This window comes from Dama dama, chromosome 19, assembly GCF_033118175.1.
Source record: "Dama dama isolate Ldn47 chromosome 19, ASM3311817v1, whole genome shotgun sequence".
Taxonomy (NCBI): domain Eukaryota; kingdom Metazoa; phylum Chordata; class Mammalia; order Artiodactyla; family Cervidae; genus Dama; species Dama dama.
This window is the reverse complement of record NC_083699.1, coordinates 49866782-49888454: the sequence shown is the minus strand read 5'-3', so window position 1 is coordinate 49888454 and position 21673 is coordinate 49866782. Positions and strand designations below refer to the sequence as shown.

Below are 21673 nucleotides of genomic sequence, written 5' to 3'. Positions count from 1 at the left end.
CTCTTCTTAGTGGTAAGATTTGAGTTTCAAACTGGCTTAAGTTACAAAGAGGAAAAGATTATTTATTGTATGGCAGGATATGGAAATAAAGACAGAAGCTATGTAGCTGGACTTCCCAGGAGCCCAGGAAAAGCTCAGTGACTCAACCTGATGGGAAGAATAAGACATGTAGCATAGTCTCACCTCTGGAGATGAAAATTGGGATGTCACCCGAGACCAAGGAGAGTTTCAGCAGCCGTGTTACCTGGTCAGCTCAGTACAGGCTGACATCACCACCACTGTGATTCAGCTTCCCTTCTCTCTTCCTCTCTGCTCTCTGCTTTCACTTCTGCTCTGCAACAAGCTACCCAGAACCCTGTCTCTATGGTCCACATTCCCAGAAAATCCACCCAGCATGTTGCCCCTGTCCCTGTTCAGTAAGAGCTCCTAGACCAGGACACCTTGGAAGTCACTGGCTGCATATTGATGGGCTGCCCTTATGGGACAGGTTTTACCTCTGATCTCATCAGCTGTGGCCAGACATGCGGCAGGTCGCATGGTGCCACCACAGTCACCCACTAGAAATCATTTCAGACTGCTCTCAGGAGGGGCCATGGGCATGGTTGGGTCCGTTTCATGAGTCAAATTTGTTCATCAGTTTTCATTACAATCCCAAAGAACATAATGCCAAAGAATGTTCAAACTACCGCACAGTTGCACTCATTTTACATGCTAGCAAAGATCATGCTCAAAATCATCCAAGCTTGGCTTCAACAGTACATAAACCAAGAACTTCCAGATGTACAAACTGGATTTAGAAAAGGCAGAGGAACCAGAGATCAAATTGCCAACATCTGTTGGATCATAGAAAAAGCAAGAGAATTCCAGAAAAACATCTGCTTCTACTTCATTGACTATGCTAAAACCTTTGACTGAATAGATCACAGTAAACTGTGGAAAATTCCTAAAGAGATGGGAATACCAGACCACCTTACGTGCCTCCTGAGAAACCTGTATGCAGGTTAAGAAGCAGCAGTTAGAACCTGACATGGAACAACAAACTGGTTCCAAATTGGGAAAGGAGTACATCAAGGCTGTACATTGTCACCCTGCTTATTTAACTTGTATGCAGAGTACATCATGCAAAATGCTGGTCTGGATGAATCACAAACTGGAATCAAGATTGCCGGGAGAAATATCAATAACCTCAGATAAGCAGATGACACCACCCCCTTATGGCAGAAAGTGAAGAGGAACTAAAGAGCCTCTTGATGAAGGTGAAAGAGACAATGAAAAAGCTTGCTTAAAATGAGACATTCAAAAAACAAAGATCATGGCATCTGGTCCCATCCCTTCATAGCAAATAGATGGGGAGACAAATGGAAACAGTGAAAGACTATTTTCTTGGGCTCCAAAATCACTGTAGATGGTGACTGCATCTGTGAAATTAAAAGACGCTTGCTCTTTGGGAGAAAAGCTATGACAAACCTAGACAACATATTAAAAAGCAGAGTCATTACTTTACCAACAAAGGTCCGTGTAATCAAAGCTATGGTTTTTCCAATAGTCATGCATGCGTGTGAGAGTTGGATCATAAAGAAGGGTGAGCACTGAAGAATTAATGCTTTTGAACTGTGGTGTTGGAGAAGACTCTCATTGAGAGTCCCCTGGACTGCAGGGAGAGCAAACCAGTCAACTCTAAAGGAAAACAGTCCTGAATGTTCATTGGAAGGACTGATACTGAAGCTGAAGCTCCAATACTTTGGCCACCTGATGTGAAGAGCCAACTCATTAGAAAAGACCCTGATGCTGGGAAATATTGAGGGTAGGAAGAGAAGGGGATGATAGAGGACAAGATGGTTGGGTGGCATCACTGACTCAGTGGACATGAGTTTGAGCAAGCTCCAGGAGATGGTGAAGGACAGGGAAGCCTGAGGTGCTGCAGTCCATGGAGTCACAAAGAGTGGACATGACTGAGTGACTGAACAATTCTTCCCCATGTAAGCCTTCAACTCTTGCTGGTCTAGCCCTGCTCACCTCTCAGCACAGTATTTGCCCACTCACCCATTTCCCCAACATTTATGTTATACCTACTAAACATTGCTGATACGAATGAGTAAGATATCACATTTTTCTCTTAGAAACATATGGTCTAATGAAGGAGACATATAAATGACTCACTGAAGTAGCAACATGTGTGTGGTACTGTGTGAACACTGGGAAGGGCAATCCCCCACTCAGCTTGTAGGGAGGGGAGAAGGGACATTTAGATAAAAACAGGGGTGAGGAGGAGCCACTGATTGCAGGAGGGGCAGGCGAAGGTCAACATGATTGGAGTTTAGAAGCCACAGAGAGCTGTGGTCACACAGACAGGTGAGGCCACATGAGGAAGGCCTTGTCTATGCTGCTCATTTCACTGTCTGTTTGGTTCCCCGGGTTCCACATGTGCCTGGAATGCTCTTGCTCACATGCCATTCTCCTTGTTGACGCTGAAATCAGTTTTGATGTTTCAGGATATAATTTCCTCTGCTATAGCTGCTCTGGTAGGACTGTTGCTACCAATAGGCTATAAAGCCCCATCTCATGCTCAAGTCTCCATACCAATAGCAGAGAATAGATATATATTTCCAACGCTTTTATATAAAGATAGATTTCTTGATTATAGCTACAAAATTAATCTGTTTTAAGTTTAAAAAAAAAAAAAAAACCTAAGAAAAATTGTTTTCCAGGGGGAAAACCCCAAATGCAATGATATGTAAGTCCTTGGGGGACTTTCCTGGTGGTCCAGTGGCTAAGACTCTATGTTCCCAATGCACGGTTTGGTCCCTGGTCAGGGAACTAGATCTCACATGCTGCAGCTAAGACCCAGTGTAGCCAAATAAATCAAGTTTTTTAAAAGTCCTTGGAATACCAGGTATCTTTTATTGACTGATTCTCAGTGCTGCTGTTGTTTGCCTTTTCATGGTTAAGGAGATGTTTCTCCTGTCCTCATACCCACCTTATTTCCTTCACACTAAAGCTCTCTGGCCCCTTGTCTCCCAGCCCTAGGAACCAGCCCGCTGCACTGAGACAGGAGAGGTTCAGACATGTTCAATGAGTTGCTGGAGAGTGGGAGCACTGGCCATGTGGTGGCCAAGTTCTCTTCTTGCCTTTCCAACCAGAAGCTGCCTCTGGCATTTCTTGAGAGGATCAGTCTCTCATGGGAGGAGGGGCTGTAGATGAGCCTGGAGAGGCCAGGGTGATGGTGGTGGCATAAGGAACGAAAGGCCCTTCTGTCTGTTCCACTGTTGCTCCAGTGATTTTCTGTCTGCTTCCCTCAGTTATATGGATTGTAGCATGGTCCAAATTTTGGACCTACTTTCCCCCTGTCTGAAAGAAAAAAGATTATTTTTCAGAATAGTATTTAAATACTCTTTCTTTCTCTTAAAATCTATCAGACTTTACTAATAGACTTTAGAGTTTCAAAACGTAAACTTAGGATAAAAGATGAGCAAGTGTTTGCTTGTTTGGACAGCCCTTCCATTTCTATATCTTAACGCACATAGACCCCACCTCCCCTATGAGACCTGTCCTGCCTCTGCCAGCCCACCTTTATTTTTTTTTTTCCTTTTTTAAAATCACTGCAGTGTTAACTATGTGTACTTTACATTTTGGCATTCAGTTACATAATGCCCTGAGTTATTTAACTGCTCTGGGTGAAAGTCTTGTCCTTCTAGGGATAAAGACTGTTGGGAAGAAATAAGTATCTCTTTTTCTTCTCTTGTCTACCCCCCAAATCAGTTCCCACAGCCCTCTGCACATTGGTGTGGTCAGGGTAGGTGTTGAACACACTCTTGTTAGAAATGAAATTAACCCAATATATGCCATGGTTCCATCTTACTAGCCCTGTGATGGATACTAGCTTTGTTCACTCTTCTCTCTCTAAAGGAAACTAAAGATAAGATCCTGGTGGTGAACGAGACAGAGTTTACTCTTAAATCTGCTAGCTAGATTTCTTCAGATTCTGGCTGTACCAACTCACTTGATATTTAGAAAGCCTTCTTCAAGCCAGTGCAATGAAGGGAGAAAACTAGCAACTATAGACAATAGGCAAATACACTCTATCTCTTACAGGTTGTATGAACTTGGACAAGCCCTAAGCCTCTCTAAGCCTCAGCTTTTTTCATATGTGACTCAATAAGACCTACACTGCCTCCCCGCCCCCCGCCTTCTAGGGATGCTTTAAAACTCAAACAAGCCTCTGATGTGACATTAGCATACTCTGTAAACCAATAAAGTTCTATATTAACATCAGAGATTCTTACGTCAGTAAGAATACTGGCTAACGTTTATTGCTTACTGAGCTCTTACTTTGAGCATTGTTTTCAGATCCATCCTGCATTGTCAACTCATGTAATGGTCACAACAATGTTCTGATGTAAAAACTATTATCCCTATTTTGCAGATGAAGGAACTGAGGCACAGAGCGTTTCAATAGCTTACCCAGGACCCAGTGATAGCACTGGGATACAAATCCAGGCAGCCTGGCTCTGAGGTCTCTATGGCTGCTGTGAAGAAGGAAAGAGGGATGGGGTGATGGGTTATGAGAGTAAAGGTCAGCTAGTAACTTATGACCATCTTTTGGGGCAGCAAACAAAGGAGAAGGTGAAGCTTCTGATTCAGCTGGCTGATAGCTTTGTGGAAAAAGGTCACATTCATGCCACAGAGATCAGGAAATGGGTGACCACAGTGGACAAGCATTACAGAGACTTCTCATTGAGGATGGGAAAATACCGGTACTCCCTGGAGAAAGCCCTAGGAGTCAACACAGAGGTAGGTATGGGGGTTCCCAGGTGGGACATCTTCCTTTCCCTCTCCCTCAGTGCTGCCACTCCTCACTGTGGAAGGAAGCTGGGATTGCAGAGGAATCTTCCTGAGCTGTTGACACCTAGAGCTCTTGCCTTGTGTGGTTTTTCTCCTGGATGGGCTGGATCTTGCTGGTACTTCCAACTCCCCACGACTGGTACTGTGTATATTGTAAAATTGGCTGGCCAGGAGTGGGGCCTATGGCTACAGAACAGAGTTTTTCTATGTATAGAGTTAACTGTTGACTATAAGGATTTAACTCCTTATCTTGGCTTCATCAGTACTGTCTTCCACCCAATTATGTTGACCAGCAAATGATTCGAGTCCTCAGTATGTATAATAGTGCTCTTTTAAGAATAAGGGATGCAATTTGTGTAAAGTCTATTTGACATTTCAACTGAAAAGAGACACTCTTTGCCAGGAAGCAAAGAAGACTGACTTTTTAATCTCTTCTTTATAATAAGGGTCAGTAACCTATGAATTAAGAGCTAAATACAGGGTGGCAATTTAATCCTAGGGTTTCTAGTTCTTAAATCTTTAAATAGGCTCATACTCTGAAACAGAGAATAAAGTGGTCAAACCACTAAAATTGGGGGAATTAACGTCTCCCCCAGGCTTTAACCTATGAACTTTTTTTCCGAGAGGTTTTCATCCTATATAAATACCAGACAGTGGTTGAAGTAAGCAGGAATGGGCAATTAGAAAATTCAGTAATCGTTCTGTCATTTAGCTTTCTATTTCCAGAAATAGAAAGCTATTTCCAGTTTGTTTAAATAAAAATATTTACTTTTATTACTTTCCCTTGACAAATGGAAGTTTTCTTCTGTATTTATGCATTTCTGTTTCACATCTGTTTTAATGGTTAATAATCAACCTTGGACCAGTGTGTGTGTGTAGATCTAAACAGAGCAAAGTCCTTGGGGAAATATGAGACTAATTATCAAATGTGTTCATTCTTTTCCTTTGTTGTAGATATTAGTCCTGAACACTTGACTTGAACATTTTATATTTTTCTTATTTGAAAAAACATTATGAAGAATTTTTTGAAGAATTATGAAGAAGAGTGCTTGTGGGTGGCAGTTGGTGGGATTCCCCATCTTCTTATCCTTCTCCATTATATCCTTCTCTGTTCTTCCTGTCCCTTGCCTCCCCTAACTCTGATGAGTTGCTTTCCAGAACATCTCCAAGGTGACCTCTGTGATCTGTTGTGTGTAGGATAACAAGGACCTGGAGCTGGACATCATCCCAGCAAGCCTTTCAGATCGTGAGGTCAAGCTCCGGGATGCCAACCATGAGGTCAATGAAGAGAAGCGGAAATCAGCCCGGAAAAAAGAGTATGTTTGTGTGTGCATGTGGGCAGGGGTTGGGGCCAGTTTCTGCTTGACTGGCAGGTTCCTCATGGCTGTGCTTGGTTTTCACTGCCACCCATCACTTTAGACTAGCTGATGTATCCTCATGACCACCTACAGAGGTTGGGATGGACAGACGGGATGCTTCCACCCACATTTCACGCTAACCAAGAACTGTAGGGCATTGGAGAGAAGAAACAATGAACTCAGTCAACTTTACAAACCAAGTCTTGCCACCTGCTTCCTTAACAGCGGTGTTACAAAGTTACATATAGCCAGAGATAAGCGCACACTTTATGAAGAGCATTTTGACAGAGTCCTTTCAGGTAATGCTGGAAAAAAAGTGTGTTCTAAGATTAAGAAGTCTTCTGTAGTTGATTTTATCAAAATAAAGTAGGACCACGGGTCCCTTAGAGCTGAAGAAATTCAAGGTAGTCTGTGAAGTCAGAGCTTGTGTTTTATCTGGGAGTGTAGTCGTTTGTTTGGGCTGCTGTAACAAAGTATGATGAAGTAGATGCTTTTAACAACAGGAATGTATGGTCTTACAGTTCTGGAGGCGAGAAGTCTGAGAGTACAATATTGTCTGGGTTGGCTCCTTCTGAGGGTTGGGAGGGCAGCCTCTGCTCCAGGCCATTCTCCTGCCATGTTGATGGCTGTCTTCACATGCACATGGCATCCTCTCTGAACACAGGCCTGTGTCCAGATTTCCACCCCCCCCCCCCCCCTTTTAGGGATACCAGTCATTTTGGAATGGGAGCCCAGCCTACGCCAGTATGACCTCATCTTAACTAACTGCATCTGCAATGACTCTATTTCTAAATAAGTACCACATCCTAGGGTACCTGGAGTTGGGACACAACATATGCATTTTAGGGGAGACACAATTCAACCCATAACAGGGAGGAAAATGAGGAGACAGTGTGAGGGCATATCTTCCTGCTGGGCTCTCTCTGGGACTCCAAATCGCCAGAGGATGGTAAAGGTGGATGGAAAGTAAAAGAAAATGGGGTAGAGGGTAGTGAAGCTATATTATGAAGAAAAACAGGGAAAACTGTAGGAAGTAGGGGGAGAAAAAAAGGAGAAGATAGAAGCTTGCCAGAATCCAAGGCAGTAAAATCAAAGACAACTTTTCAAAGCACGTGGGATTATGTTCCTTCTGATCTTCCTTCTTTCCTTGTTTACCAAGCACTTACAGTGTTCTAGGAACTTTGCTTACATGAGCTTGTTTAATCCTTGCAGCAGCCCTCTGTGATCAGCTGTGTACAATTGAGTAGTCTGGGGCTTAGAGAAGCAAGACCTGCCTCTAGGAAACAGCAGTCATGATTCAGTTCCTGTTTGCCTGACTTCAAAGCTCATGGACTTTCCATCTACCAATAGAGCAAGAATAGTAAGAGTATAGCTTATTAACTCCTCCAAAAGGAAATTTTTATACTTCAATGGAAAGGCCACTGCTAGAATAATGTATTGCTTTAAAAAAAAATACCATGACGATAAAGGTCCAGGACAAGATGCTTCTTATTTTAACATTTCTTGTGAAATTTCCAACAGGGAACACTCTGTGGATAATCTTTCTCTGAATTTTTATCTGATGTGACACATTGTAAATAGAAATTTTCATTATAAAGTACCATGCAAACAGTGACATAGATAATCTAAAATAAATGTATAAAAATATACTTTGTGCTAAATCAGATACTATTGCACATCACATACCAGCTAGGAAGGACCTTTTATAATACAACTTTGTGAAAGATGTGGGTACACTACAGTGAAGCCTCACGTCATTAAATTTAATGTCTGCCTGGGTGCAATGTGTTGTTTAGGAGTCCAGGGAGAAAGGAGCCCTCCTCTTGCAAATGTGTGGCACAGGCTTCTCTTTTGGGGAGAGTGAAGAGCAGTCACTTGACACTGTTAGCTTGTGCTGTGGCTGGGATCACCCACTCAGCCTCAGGCACAGTAGTTTGCAATGTAAAATAGTCCCTTTGGAGGCCAGATGTCAGCATACTATGGCCTATAGACCACCTGTTTTATATAGGTTATAAACTAAAAATTATTTTCTACATTTTTAAATAGTGAAAACTATCAAAACAAGAATATTTTGTTACATAAAAATTAGATGAAATTATTTTCTGTTCATAAATAATTTTATTGGAACACAGCCAGACATTTCTTTTTAACATATGCCTGTGGCTTCTTTCACATCCAACAGCAAAACTGAGTGCTTGTGACAGAGACTGAAGGACCCACAAGCAGTTACTCTCTGGTTCATTACAGAAAAGAGTTTGCTAACCTTTCTGATGTTTAAACCTGGCTTAACCTGTGAAACTGTGAACCATTTTGGTGTAAGTCAGTAATTCTACTGAGCAGGAAGCAGCATTCTGGGAGCTATAGTAAGAGAAATGTAGGAAGCTGAATTGGTGTCTAGTTGGTGAGAATGAGTGTGAGTGGTGCTGCATGCTTGTGGCCACACACACATGTGCAACTGAGAGCACACAAATATCAGCACAGAATCACAACCTGGTAGAACTTGTGCAGAAAGGAAGGGGTAAGTGTGGAACTTGCTGAGCACAAGCTTACTGAAGGGACACAGAGCAAGTGATCAGAGTGAGAGCGACTTAGAGGAAGAGATTTATGTTAGTAAATTAGAAATATAGGACATTCAAGAATGTGACAAATGCTTAGGTGGGGGCAATGAAGTTTGAAAAAAGGGATGCATTACCTCTCTAACCAACTGAAAGCCCATTTGTTTCCTTCTAGATTCATTATGGCAGAATTGCTCCAGACAGAGAAGGCTTATGTGAGGGACTTACACGAGTGCTTAGAGGTAAGTCTTGTGGTCATCAGTTCTCAGCTGTGTTAGAAAATGGTGTCCTTGCCACATCTGGTACTGGAGAGGAGCTCAGTACTCTGTCTTATCCGAGCTTGAAGAATGAAAAACCAGCCAGAGGACATCTTTCCCCAAGTCAGTAATAATTGCATGAGAGTTAAACGTGCTTTGGAAAACAAACTTTTCTCAAATTGGAACTAGACCCAATAAAAGAAAGCATGTAAGGAAAATGAATTCAAAATAAAATCCATGACACAGTCAATGAACTTAAATCTGAAAATCTGCGTCTCCCCCCTGACGCACAGTCAAACTCAAAACATATTTAATAAATAAAAGTATGGAGTTTGTGCTGTTGCTAGGATGAATTTCCTTAACAGCAGATCAAGATAATAGAACATTCAGGTTTTCTTTCTTTTCATTCTGCTTATTTACCATCTCACTTTTTAAGCTCTACATGCAGCCCTAGTCTGACCTTTACCCCACAAGTTTTTAAAGCATATTTGTTTTGTATGTATTTCACATGGCAGTGCTTGCCAATGATGGAACTGTTGCTGTCTTACAGACCTACCTATGGGAAATGACCAGTGGTGTGGAGGAGATCCCCCCTGGGATCCTTAATAAGGAGCATATCATCTTTGGCAACATCCAGGAGATCTACGATTTTCATAACAAGTAGGTTGGTGGAGGGTTTCAATGGAGTACACTTACAGCCATAAATACCCAACAACAAGGCTTCCCAACAAGTGGACCAAAGTTGACTGGGAATTCTCTCCCGGTAAAGTAGTGCCTGTTAAATCTCTAAGTCAGTGGCTGTCAGACTTCTTTCTCACTCACCCCTCTTTCTCCACAGTGGTCCAAAATTCCGGATGGAGGGTGAAGTCAAATGTTCGACAGTGTCCTAACCTAACTGCCAGTATCCCCTGACCGAATCAAAATGATAGGCGGGCTTGAGAAAGTAAAAGTAGCTTCTCTTTATTAAAACTCTGGGTAATCCTGACATTAGAATTCATCTGAGGTTAGCCATCCTACTTTGCAGGCCTTAGGTTTCAAGTTCCACTGATGTTTTCTTTTGACCTAAATATTCCCTCCATCCCTAACTACCTCATCATCCCCACCCTCAACCAAAACAACAGACAGATTGATAGATACCTAATCAAATTATCTAATAGAATATATTTCTTGACAGTTTATAGGGGAGAACATCAATTAATCCTCTATGTTTTGTTGAAATAAGTAGAATCATAGAGCCCTAAAACCTCACAACTCACTTCTTCCAGCTCCCAATCTGATTTAAACATCTTTTCCATAGCATACTAAACATATTCAGTTGTTAACAAAGGGTCAGCAAGAACACTGGTTGGTTAGATTACATATCCACCTATGGAAATAACTCAGTTTCCAATGTACAAATGGAGGAAACCTTGAGAAATAATGTTGACAAAAAGTCCTAGAGCTCTCTCAGGACCCTGTTGCAAAGAAGGGCTAATGTAGAGGTTCAGAGTTGTAGAATACAGTATAGAGGAAGTCTGAGGGTCAGGCTAGACAAGGCTTTGACTCAGTGAAGTGGTCATACTGGAGATGAAACTGCAAGTGCACCAGGGTGGCAATCCCCCTGAGGCAAGACTCTAGAACGGCACTGTGCCTTAGAGCCGTCAGTAGGGTGGGAACGTTTTGTGTCTGTGATGTCCAATACCGCAGCCACTGGTTATGTGTGCTCAGTGAACACATGATGTGTGATTAGTGCTACTGAGAACTGCATTTTCAACTTTGTTTAATAAGTATAGGTGACAAGTGGCTAATATATGGCACCTCCCAGCTCTAGAGAATGAGACCAAAGGCCATCTTAAGATGACCAAAGGCAAGAGTGTGTGTTCAGTTGCTCAGCAGTGTCTGACTCTTTGCAACTCCATGGACTATAGCCCACCAGGCTCTTCTGTCCATGGAATTTTCTAGGCAAGAATACTGGAATGAGTTGCCATTTCCTCCTCCAGGGGATCTTCCCAACCCACGGATCAAACATGCATTTCCTGCACTGCAGGCTGATTCTTACTGAGCCACCTGGCAAGTAATAGTTGGATATAAAAGGATGCTGAGCCCTAAAAGATCTAAAAAGCGGGTGAAGAGGCACTCCTCTCGTCAACACCTGATGATTAATCCCCTGTAAAGTCATCAAATGGCATTAGTTTAAAGAATATGTAGCTCCCCTGTCAGGTTATGAAAGCAGTAAGCTCCAGGGTGAAAATACCTTTTGACTTTCTGGAGTACTTGATAGAAGTTCCTAGTCTTTTTTTTAAATCCAAATCTTTATACTCTCTATATGTTTTGTCTGGAAATCTCCAGTGACAGCAATACTTTCTCCTCATGTCTATTTAATAAGATCCCAATAAAGCCATTCTTGACCACTGACCCCACATTCCATCATCTGAGCTCAGTTGAGTATTATCCCATCTCCCTAGATATTTGGGAAGATATCAGCCTAGAAAGCAGTAAGTCATGTTATTTTTCTTATCTGATTTATGATCTCTGGGATTTAGTCAGAAGTCTCACTTTGCTCATATTCTTACTAAATTGGCAAGGTGTAGGAATATAGATAGAGATCACTATATGCACTTCCTGTGAGCCTTGTTTTTGCCAAATCAGTGTATAAGGAGAAAGACTCTTTATTTCAAAATTGACCAATTGTAACACAACATCTGGGCTTCCCTGATGGCTCAGCGTTGAAAGGATCCACTTGCCATACAGGAGACATGAGTTCAATCCCTGGGTTGGAAAGATCCCCTGGAGAAGGACATGGCAACCCACTCCAGTATTGTTGCCTGGGAGATCCCATGGACAGATGAGCCTGGTGGGCTACGGTCCCTGGGGTCATAAAGAGTTGGACACAATTTAACAACTAAATAACAGCAGAATATCTAGCATAACCTTGCCTTATTATGGTTTAAAGGTATCAATCCAGTAAATCAAGGCAAGTGGTTTGGTAGTCTGTTTAAAAAGTAGCTGAAGATCTACCTACCAGTTACAAAATAGAGTTCTAAGAACTCCATAAAATAGAAAAGTCAAGTTAAGCCATAGGAATATTGCATTTTGTAGAGGACTAAATTCAGTGATTAAGAACACAGCTACCCAAAAAACATTACCTATTTATAACATTATAAGAAACAAGAAGAAAATAAAAACCAGCCTCTGAGCAACCAAAAGAAATATCACAAAGATAAAGTTCTTATCTTTCCAGAGGTACTCCTTATTGTCTTCCATAGGTGAAGTAAAGTGAAGTCGCTCAGTCGTGTCCGACTCTTTGCGACCCCATGGACTGTAGCCTACCAGGTTCCTCCATCCATGGGATTTTCCAGGCAACCGTCTCTATTTCTTGGTTAGATTGTTTCCAAGCCCATAGCAATTTAGAAGCAGCAAATAAGAATCAAGAATTGGAGCAAGTAGCTTGATATCAGTACCTGACAGGAAAGAAAGATAAACTTCCAAAAAAGAGTCAAAAGAACCCAAAAGATCAAGGTAGTCAAGAGCTATTCTCCATTGGTGCAGATGATCCTATGTTCCAACATAACCCAATATAGAGCCCAACAGAGCCACTGTATTATGATACAGCATAATAATATATTATTATATTAATAATAACTAATAATGAATCATTGGCATATCCTGCATGAAAAAGCAAGGAACTTGTAATGCATTTAGAAAGCTATCCACAAAATATGTTTTAAATAGTCCACAATTTAGGGGAACATGCAAAAAAATCAAGCTGTTTATTAATTTCTAGGATCTAGAGGACTTAAGACTTTATTTACTCTACTCATAATATGTGCTTTCTTTTCATGTCATACAAAATTTGACTAATGTAGAAAGTATAACCCTCTGAAATCTCTAACGAGTAATATTAAAAATGGCAATTAAGCCAACTTTGGAAATGCAGAAATTGTGAACTCCATAAGAGGTCATGTCTTTCACTGCATAACCCCAAAACTTGGCACACGATAAACATTAAGTAAGTATTTGTTGCGTGGATGAATGGATGGATGGGCTAAAAATAGAATTAAAATTTGCAGACTTATGGCTAATGCCATTCAAGTCATAATTCACTCTTTTGTTTGTGAAAATCTCAAGATAATGGAAAATCATTATTTTTCTTCATCACTGTCAGAACCTTCTAGACAAGCAAAACATTCGCATGTCTAAATAAAGGAGTTTCCTGGGTACTTCTTATTGTGAAGACCAGGCAGTTGTCCAAACTCTAGTTTCCTCTTCAGGAATACTTTTCTGAAATGGTCACTTTTTAACCTAAACATATCAAAAGGTTCTTTTTAACCCCAGTTGCTTGCATCTTTTCAAATTTATAATTAAGTGCTATCTGACAGAGAAACAGACTCCTCTGATTTCTAGTGCATAGCTCAGGTTCTGTGCTTCTTCTCCAGAGAGAGAGTGAGGGAAAGAGATTGGGAGGGAGGAAGACTGGGGACAGAGACTGAGAGGCAGAGGGACTGAGATGGACCCTGCCTGCATAACCACATCAGCTGAGGCACTAGGAAATTAGTGTCTAGACCAAAGGTGAATATATTAAATAACTCAGCTAGTTAATATTGATCCTTTTAAATGATGTCACTTTGAAAAATGACAGTCAAGATTGGTTTTGTGTCTGTGTGACCTTTCTGTAGGAGCTTTATCTCTATAGGTATTGAATGGAGAAGTTCCCAAGTAGCAAATTTCTGTAAAGAAGAACAATTCATATATGTAGAATTTAATAGTTACAAGTAGTGATGTTAACACAAATTGGAGGTTTAAGTGGAGTGATACTTGGTTTTTACCTTCTGGTCTCCCTATGTTGATACTGCATCTCATATCTATAGAACTAAATATAAAGATCATGGCACTTACCTACTCAAAACCTATATCTATTTTTTGCATTTTGTTAAGCATTCTGGGAGTACTCAGGAAAGGTAATAAATGCCATAAATAGATCTCCCCAATGGTGATGGTTTTGTTAATGCTCTTTCCCCACTTTGACTGGCCTACAGCTTGTAATGTGGGAAAATCATTCATTTTCAGTTTGCCTTGTATTTGATTTTCAGCTTCGGTAAGGACAGCAGTTTGTTTAAAATGCTCATCTCCTTTGGTTAAATCTGAACTTACTTTTTTCCCTTTCAGTTTTTGGAGATATGGCTATATGTGAGTCTGGGCAATAACATTTTTATAAAATATCTGTTGTCAGGGATCAGAAGGTCTTCCTGAGCATCAAGCAAAATCATCTCCACTGACAGATAAGGGCCCTGAGACCCAGAGAGGGCCCAGTGACTTGCACACTTTGTGACATTTCCCCATTGACCAATTAGGCATAGATTCCAGGGGCTGGGGCAGTCCCTTTCTCTCCGTAGACCACGGCTGGCAGTGCCAAGTCTGGTTGCTTTGATTCATATCTAACCAGTTTCAATGTGCATCCTCAAATCTCAGGAACACTTCAACCCATTTCTTCCATAGGTGTGTCATCCAGGTCACACACCCTTACAATAATGGCCTGAAATGAAGAGGTTTGGGAGTGAGTCTCAATCCTGGGTCAAGGATGGGGGAAGGTGCAGACGTCACACTCCCAGTTGGACTGTGTCTTGTCACATCTGCTCCTGTGAGACTGAGGCATAAGAGGGGCAAGGTGGTGGGTGGAGGTGGTGCAAGGCAGAAATGGTGGTGACAGGAGCATGAAGGGAGGGAGGAGAGACAGAGTGAGTGGGAGAGTGGGGTAGAACGCCTGGGTAGAGGAGAAGTGAGGACAGTGGATAACAAGGGAAAAGAAGAGATGGGGAGAAGAGAGGGAAAAGAAGGGAGAGAGGGAGGGAGAGAGATGGATTAAAAAAAGAGCTAGACCTCCCTATCTCCTACTGCAGGCAGGAGAGTCAGTAAAATGTTTTTCAAACATTTTGTATTATGAACCAAAGAAAAATTATATAACCTGTCCTGATATGCACATTCTTTATATATTATATATAATAGGAAAATTAAATCCTGAAAAATAATACCCTCACCATGTGTGATGCACTCTGATATTTTGGATTAGGTTCTGTTTTCCTTCCTCTTTAACGGCGGTTTCCACCCTCTAAGTTGATTTTACAACCCCTTGAAATGCAGAGGGTGGATCTGTAGCTACAAGGTGAGGAGCTTGCTCCCCCAAGTGGAAAGAAAAGGGATGTGCAGGCCACAGCCTCATCTGAAGGCCTCTCTTCCAGGCTGTAGCTGCTTTCTCTGCTTTGCCTCTCCTACTCCCTCCGATACTCACACACCTTGTTTGTATTCTCTGCTTTCTGTGCTTCTTTCCCACTCCAGGAAAATCTTGTTCTATTCTACACCCTTGCTTCATAGAAACTGGAACTTGCAAAGGTTTGTGACCTACTCAAACCGATTAGTAACACAGCCAAAGAATCCAAGTCTTCATAACTCCCTATTTAGTCATACTGTCACTTTAATATTAAAATATCAAGCAGAGAGTAAGGGGAGTGTGTTTTTTCTTGGGCCCTAAATTTATACTCTGAGAGAGAACTGCAAGCCTTACACACTTATCAGTAGGGCCTTAAAAAATTATAGCTGTGATTTTGTTGCTGTTTTTTTTTTCCAGTGCTAGTTTTATAAATATGGGGGAGTACCCAAAGCAAAACAAAGTCTAAACATTCATTTTGGTGTGTCAAAGTCATGTTCATTTCAGTTGTACACACGAACTTCTTGGTGTCCATGCCTAGCTACTAAACAGCCTGTCAATGGCCTATGAATAACATTAAATGTAAGATTAGTTGTTTATATTTTACTTTAACATTAAATTTATGTTTGTGCAGTACTTTTTGATTCATCTAATCACAAAAGTTAAATTTAGGAAATATTCGCAAAACATATTCAACAGGTAGCACTGCAGTGAGGTAAGTTGCTGCTTGAGGTTGAAGGTGAGGGGGGCGGTATACTGAGTAAGAGTCCAGTCCTGTGCACCTTTCCTCTCCACCTCTAACCTCAGCCGAAGTTTCTGCTGTGAAGTAAAGAGACAGTGCCTGGTGATTGTCAGGGCTCAGCCCAGGTGGTCAGACTGTGCTGCGTGAAGACTTCTGTGAACCATCCGACGCCTTCCCTGAGTGCACACAACTCCCCAGTGGTTTAACAGCTGCTCGGTGTGCTACCCAGCCGTCCTGGCCCGCAGTCCAGAACCTCTTCCATGCTGGGCTCTGGGCCTATCTGGTCACTAATGGGTCCCTTAGAAATGATCTCTAGCTCCTCTGGTATGCAAAAGCATTGATAAGGGGCAGTGTCCTGGGCTGCCTGCAAAGAAGCCTGCTACCTCTCTCCCCAGCCTGCCTCCAGCTTTGTTTATGTCTCCTCCTCATTGTTCTACTTTTCTCTTGTTACCACTATGCCCCTGCTTCATTCCCCTTCTCAACAACAAGTGTGCATGCCCATGCCTGAGAGCATGCACAAACAAGGCCATCACATGTATTCCCTTTTAAATTCAAGCTGCACCCTTGATATGAAGGTCCTCAGTGAAGGACACACTTCTCTAGAAGCAGTAAGACTATAGACCAAATTTACCTTTGGCAAAAATAACAGTTTCAGAATGACTCAGGGTGCCTTTGGAATGGTACTGTTTTCATAGTGCTTAATGACAAAGCTCACAAAGTTTTTCTGTCAATAATGCTAGTGGCTTTATTTTCCAGGATCCCATCCAAAGCCGGAGCGAAGCATTTTCCTCATAAAGTAACTGCATAATGTATTGCATCATAATAATTTGATAGAGTAATAACACTGCTATCTTGACATTTCTTTTTTATTGAAGTGTAGTTGTTGTACACTGTCAAGTGTGATGTGCTGTGCTTAGTCGCTCAGTCATGTCTGACTCTGCGACCCCATGGACCGTAGCCCACCAGGCTCCTCTGTCCATGGGGATTCTCTAGGCAAAAATACTGAACTGGGTTGCCATGCCCTCCTCCAGGGCATCTTCCCAACCCAGGTGCTGAACTGAGGTCTCCCACATTGCAGGTGGATTCTTTACCATTTGAGCCACCAGGGAAGCCCCACTATGTACAATACAGGTGTACAATAGACTGATTCACAGTTTTAAAGGTTATACTCCATTTATCAGCATTATAAAATATTGACTGTATCCCTCGTGTTATACAGTATATCCTTGTAGCTTGTTTTGTTTTATCCCTGATAGTTGTAACTTTTAATCCCATACCCCTGTATTGCCCCTCCCACTTCTCTCTCCCCACTGGTAATCATTAGTTTGTTCTCTGTATCTGTGAGTGTGCTTCTTTTTTGTTATATTCATAAGTTTGTTGTATTTTTTAAATTCTGTAAAGAAGTGATATCATACAGTATTTGAATCTTGACATTTCTTTAAAAGTTTTACTCATTTCTGAAAGAACCCCAGATATTCACACAAGCACTTAAACTTCTTGCTTTGCTCATTCTCCCATGATTTATTACACATAATTATTGAAGTGGTAAGGACCAAGATGTTGCTATAGAACAGCTGAGAAGGAATGTCCCATCCTTTCTGAAAAGTGTTGTGACTTCTTGTGCTTTAATTTAAACTCATCACGTCTATTTGAAGTAGGTAGAATTATACTGATCAAGTGTACATGACCTATCATCTTCATAAATTTCAAATTAAAAAGCAAAATAGAGTTTGATACTGCTACTGGTCTTCAACAATTACTTGAGATGGTATTGCACAACTTACTCAAAGTTATGAATTGATATACCCATCACAGGATAGCTTGTTTAATTCCTACCTTTTTTAAAAAAAAATTAAACCATATAGAGTGGATGTAGGATCTGCCAGCTGGAAGCACACTGGAAAGGGCAGTCAGTTCAGTCGCTCAGTTGTGTCCGACTCTTGGCAACCCCATGGACTGCAGCACGCCAGGCTTCCCTGTCCATCACCAACTCCCAGAGCTTACTCAAACTCATGTCCATAGAGTCGGTGATGCCATCCAACCATCTCATCCTCTGTTGCCCCCTTCTCCTCCCACCTTGAATCTTTCCCAGCATCAGGGTCTTTTCCAGTTAGTCAGTTCTTCACATCAGGTGGCCAAAGTGTTGGAGTTTCAGCTTCAGCATCAGTCCTTCCAATGAATATTCAGGACTGATTTCCTTTAGGATTGACTGGTTGGATCTCCTTGCAGTCCAAGGGACTCTCAAGAGTCTTTTCCAACATGACAGTTCAAAAGCATCAATTCTTCAGTGCTCAGCCTTCTTTATAGTCCAACTCTCACATCCATACATGACTACTGGAAAAACCATAGCTTTGACTAGATGGACATTTGTTGGCAAAGTAATGTCTCTGCTTTTTAATATACTGTCTAGGTTGGTCATGGCTTTCCTTCCAAGTAGCAAGCATCTTTTAATTTCATGACTGTAGTCACCATCTGCAGTGATTTTGGAGCCCCCAAAAATTGCTTTCAAAAGCTGATCTATAGACTGGATGCATTAAAATCACCCAGGGAATTTTGCTAAATGGTACAGATGCTCAGATCCTAACCCCAGAGGACAGTGCACAGGCAGGAGTAGGGATCTCTAAGTGTTCCTGAGACAAAGTCTGATACTTCCCCCAAAAGTGTTCCACTTGCAGAGAAGTTTGGGAAGCACTGCACACTCTACTTACTTCAGAGATATAATGTACCTCATCATATTATAGGATTTTGAAAGTCCTTTCATAAACAAACCAGTTTAACCCAGAATTTCCAAGCTTAAATGATATGTGACCTTGAAATCCAATTTTTACATAACCCCAATCAAGATTTTTCCCAGGATGTGGTTTTCAGAGAAGACAATTTACTGTAGATTTTCACCAGGGGCATGGTGGGAAGAGCTCCCTGGGGATAAGTCTCCAGGAGTGGAACTTATTATAATTGGGAGGGATTGATCCTGAAAAACTAATTTAGTGCCTACTATATGCCAGGCAGTGGTTTGGGTTCTTTACCTACATGAGTTTATTAAATCCTCACAACCCCACGAGGTTGTTTAAAATTGAGAAAAATGGTACTTTGTAAGACCGCCTACTCACAACTGTGACTAGATATGAATTCTGGTTGTTTTATTTGAGCTTGGTTTTGGAAGGAAAGGAAAGTGAGGCCTTGGATTAGTAGAAGAGTGGGCTAGTGGCAGTTGCTGTTAAAACCTTCATTTTCCAGAAAGGCATTAATTGTAGAAATGATATTCTATGTACTTAATTCATTTTAAAGTGTTTTCATTTCTTGAGAATTTTCAGAGTATCCTCCCATAGGTAGCTGCTGTCACCAAAGATTGCTATTACTGTCTTTAGCATCTAGATCAATTATCAACTCTGTGGGCATAATTACCTTTTTTACTTAAAATTAGCCTTAAGTGACCAAGTCACTGACCTTTGGTCATAAGTTAAGGAAAGAGGAAAGCTCTCCCTGAGTCATCACAGAGTCCTTGCAACTTCTAAAACAAGAATACAATTTTATATCTTCTATGGAATGTCATGATCCAGGCTAATGTATCATTTCTTTGGTCACTCTTAATAGAGAAGAACCTGTATACCATAGTGGTCAGAGTGAGGGGATGGGAGTGAGAGCCCAGAAGTGGGCAAGTGGAAGTTTCCTACAACCAAGAGCATTTATCCTAGGTGCCTGGGGCTCCAGATTCTCCTGTTTCTTTTTTTTTTCCCCAAGTACTCTTCTGTTCTTAACTCCTCCTTTCTTTAAAGGGGTTCATTTCCTTTCACCAGTCCTTGTCCTAGAATAGCTCTTCCCCCACTCACCAAGACATTCCAGCCCTAACCCCCAGGTCCTGTTCAGCCCATCACAGCTCAGAGCTGGATTTCCATCCATTGTCTTCACTGAGATTATCCTGAAGGCCAATATGAGAAATAACCATAAAGAATGTCTCAACACCTGAAAAAATACCTGTGAAGATTTTGTACCTTGTGTTGTTTAGTGTTCTCATGGAAAACAGCCACACAATACATGTCTTTCAGAATTTAGTTCCAGAAATTAAAATTATAGTATATTAAAAGTAGATGAATGTTTTAATATATTATGTTATGTATGTGGTGATGATCCAGATTGCTTCTCTTTACAACAAAAAAAAACATGTTTTCTTTTTGTCCTTGGAAAAAATTTGATCCTCACTTGCAACATTATATAATATTTTTCTATTTCTAATTTAGAATTCTTATTAAATGTGGGTGACCTGCAGCTATTCTAAAAGTAGCAATAAATATGATACTTTATTGATTTTTGAGCACTGCATATGTGCATTTTGTAAGCCCAAATTGCATTATAATCACTGCTGGTCAGTAATTCAGGTCAGGATACTCCAGAATTCAGGGGAAAGATGATTATCATTAAATGGATACTGCTAGGAGTCTTCAAACATTTTCAACTGACTTTTACTTACTACTGAAGTAATACTTATTTGTAGTAGAAAATTTCAATGGCAGATGGACAAAAAATATCATCTATGATTCTATAAATCTTTGGCATTTTGACCTTACAAATATGGCGTGCCAAACATTTTTTAATTGCACATATATATTTCTTTAAACCAAAACCAAATCATTCTATGTCATTGAAAAGAGAACACAAATAACATGTGTATGTATATATATAAGTGAAGTCACTTAGTCATGTCCGACTCTTTGCGACCCCATGGACTGTAGCCCACCAGGCTCCTCAGTCCATGGAATTTTCCAGGCAAGAGTACTGAAGTGGGTTGCCATTTCCTTCTCCAAGGGATCTTCCCAACCCAGGGATCGAACCCGGGTCTCCCACACTGCAGGCAAACGCTTTACCGTCTGAGCCACCAGGGAAGCCCGCGTATATGTATATATATATAACCCATAAGCAATTGTAATTATAAGATGCTTCCAGAATGCTCGGACAAGAGAAATCAGGTACTATAATCAAATCAATAAAATTTATTTGTTCCAATGATAGAGGTAAGTAATGGAATAATTCAGACCTACTTTATATCTTTTAATTTTTGAATCAACTTTTAAAATAAAAATTAAATAGAAAAATATGGATTGAGAAGACCCACTCACCTCTATCCTTTTTTTTGCATTTTACACTGTTTCATTTATTTCTTTTAATTTACTTTAAAAAAAGTTTTATTGTCTCATTTATAATCATTACAATGTCACTCTAATATGGGTACTATGATTCATGGTAAGTTGCCCAGAGCTGCCTAACCTAACAAAACAAGGTTTTTAACCCAAGGCCTTTCAGTTCCTAAACTGTACTTTCTCTACTGCATTAGAGATATTAGCCTATGATAGTTGGTGGCAGTATTTGACCCACGTTTATCTTTATCCACCATGTTTTTTCATCTGGTTTCCTGTGGTAATGACTTAAAAATATATTTGCATTGTTTCCAACCCAGTTTTATTTCAAACAGTACTGCAGTGAATGCTCTTCTTTTTGTGTTATTTCACATGTGTGAAAGTCTGTTTGCTCTTCCCTTTTTTTTTATTGTGGTATACTTGATGTACAATTTTATATAAGTTTCAGGTGTACAATGTAGTGAGTCACAGTCTTTAAAGATTATACTCCATTTATAATTATCATAAAATATTGACTATATTCCCCACATTGTACAGTACATCCTTGTATGTTATTTCTTCATACATAGTAGTTTGTACCTCTTAATTCCCCATCCCTTTCTTGCC

General features: G+C 40.8%; 1 protein-coding gene across 2 annotated transcripts in view; it reads left to right on the top strand.

Moving 5' to 3' along the window:
- Positions 1 to 21673, top strand: part of LOC133073477 (kalirin) — a 496969-nt gene that overhangs the window by 424423 nt on the left and 50873 nt on the right. For both annotated transcript variants that reach the window (XM_061166983.1, XM_061166982.1), the window contains exons 22-25: positions 4609 to 4791; positions 6040 to 6158; positions 8931 to 8997; positions 9563 to 9672. In XM_061166983.1, the coding sequence (XP_061022966.1) occupies positions 4609 to 4791; positions 6040 to 6158; positions 8931 to 8997; positions 9563 to 9672 (479 nt within the window). The remainder of the gene's footprint in view (positions 1 to 4608; positions 4792 to 6039; positions 6159 to 8930; positions 8998 to 9562; positions 9673 to 21673) is intronic.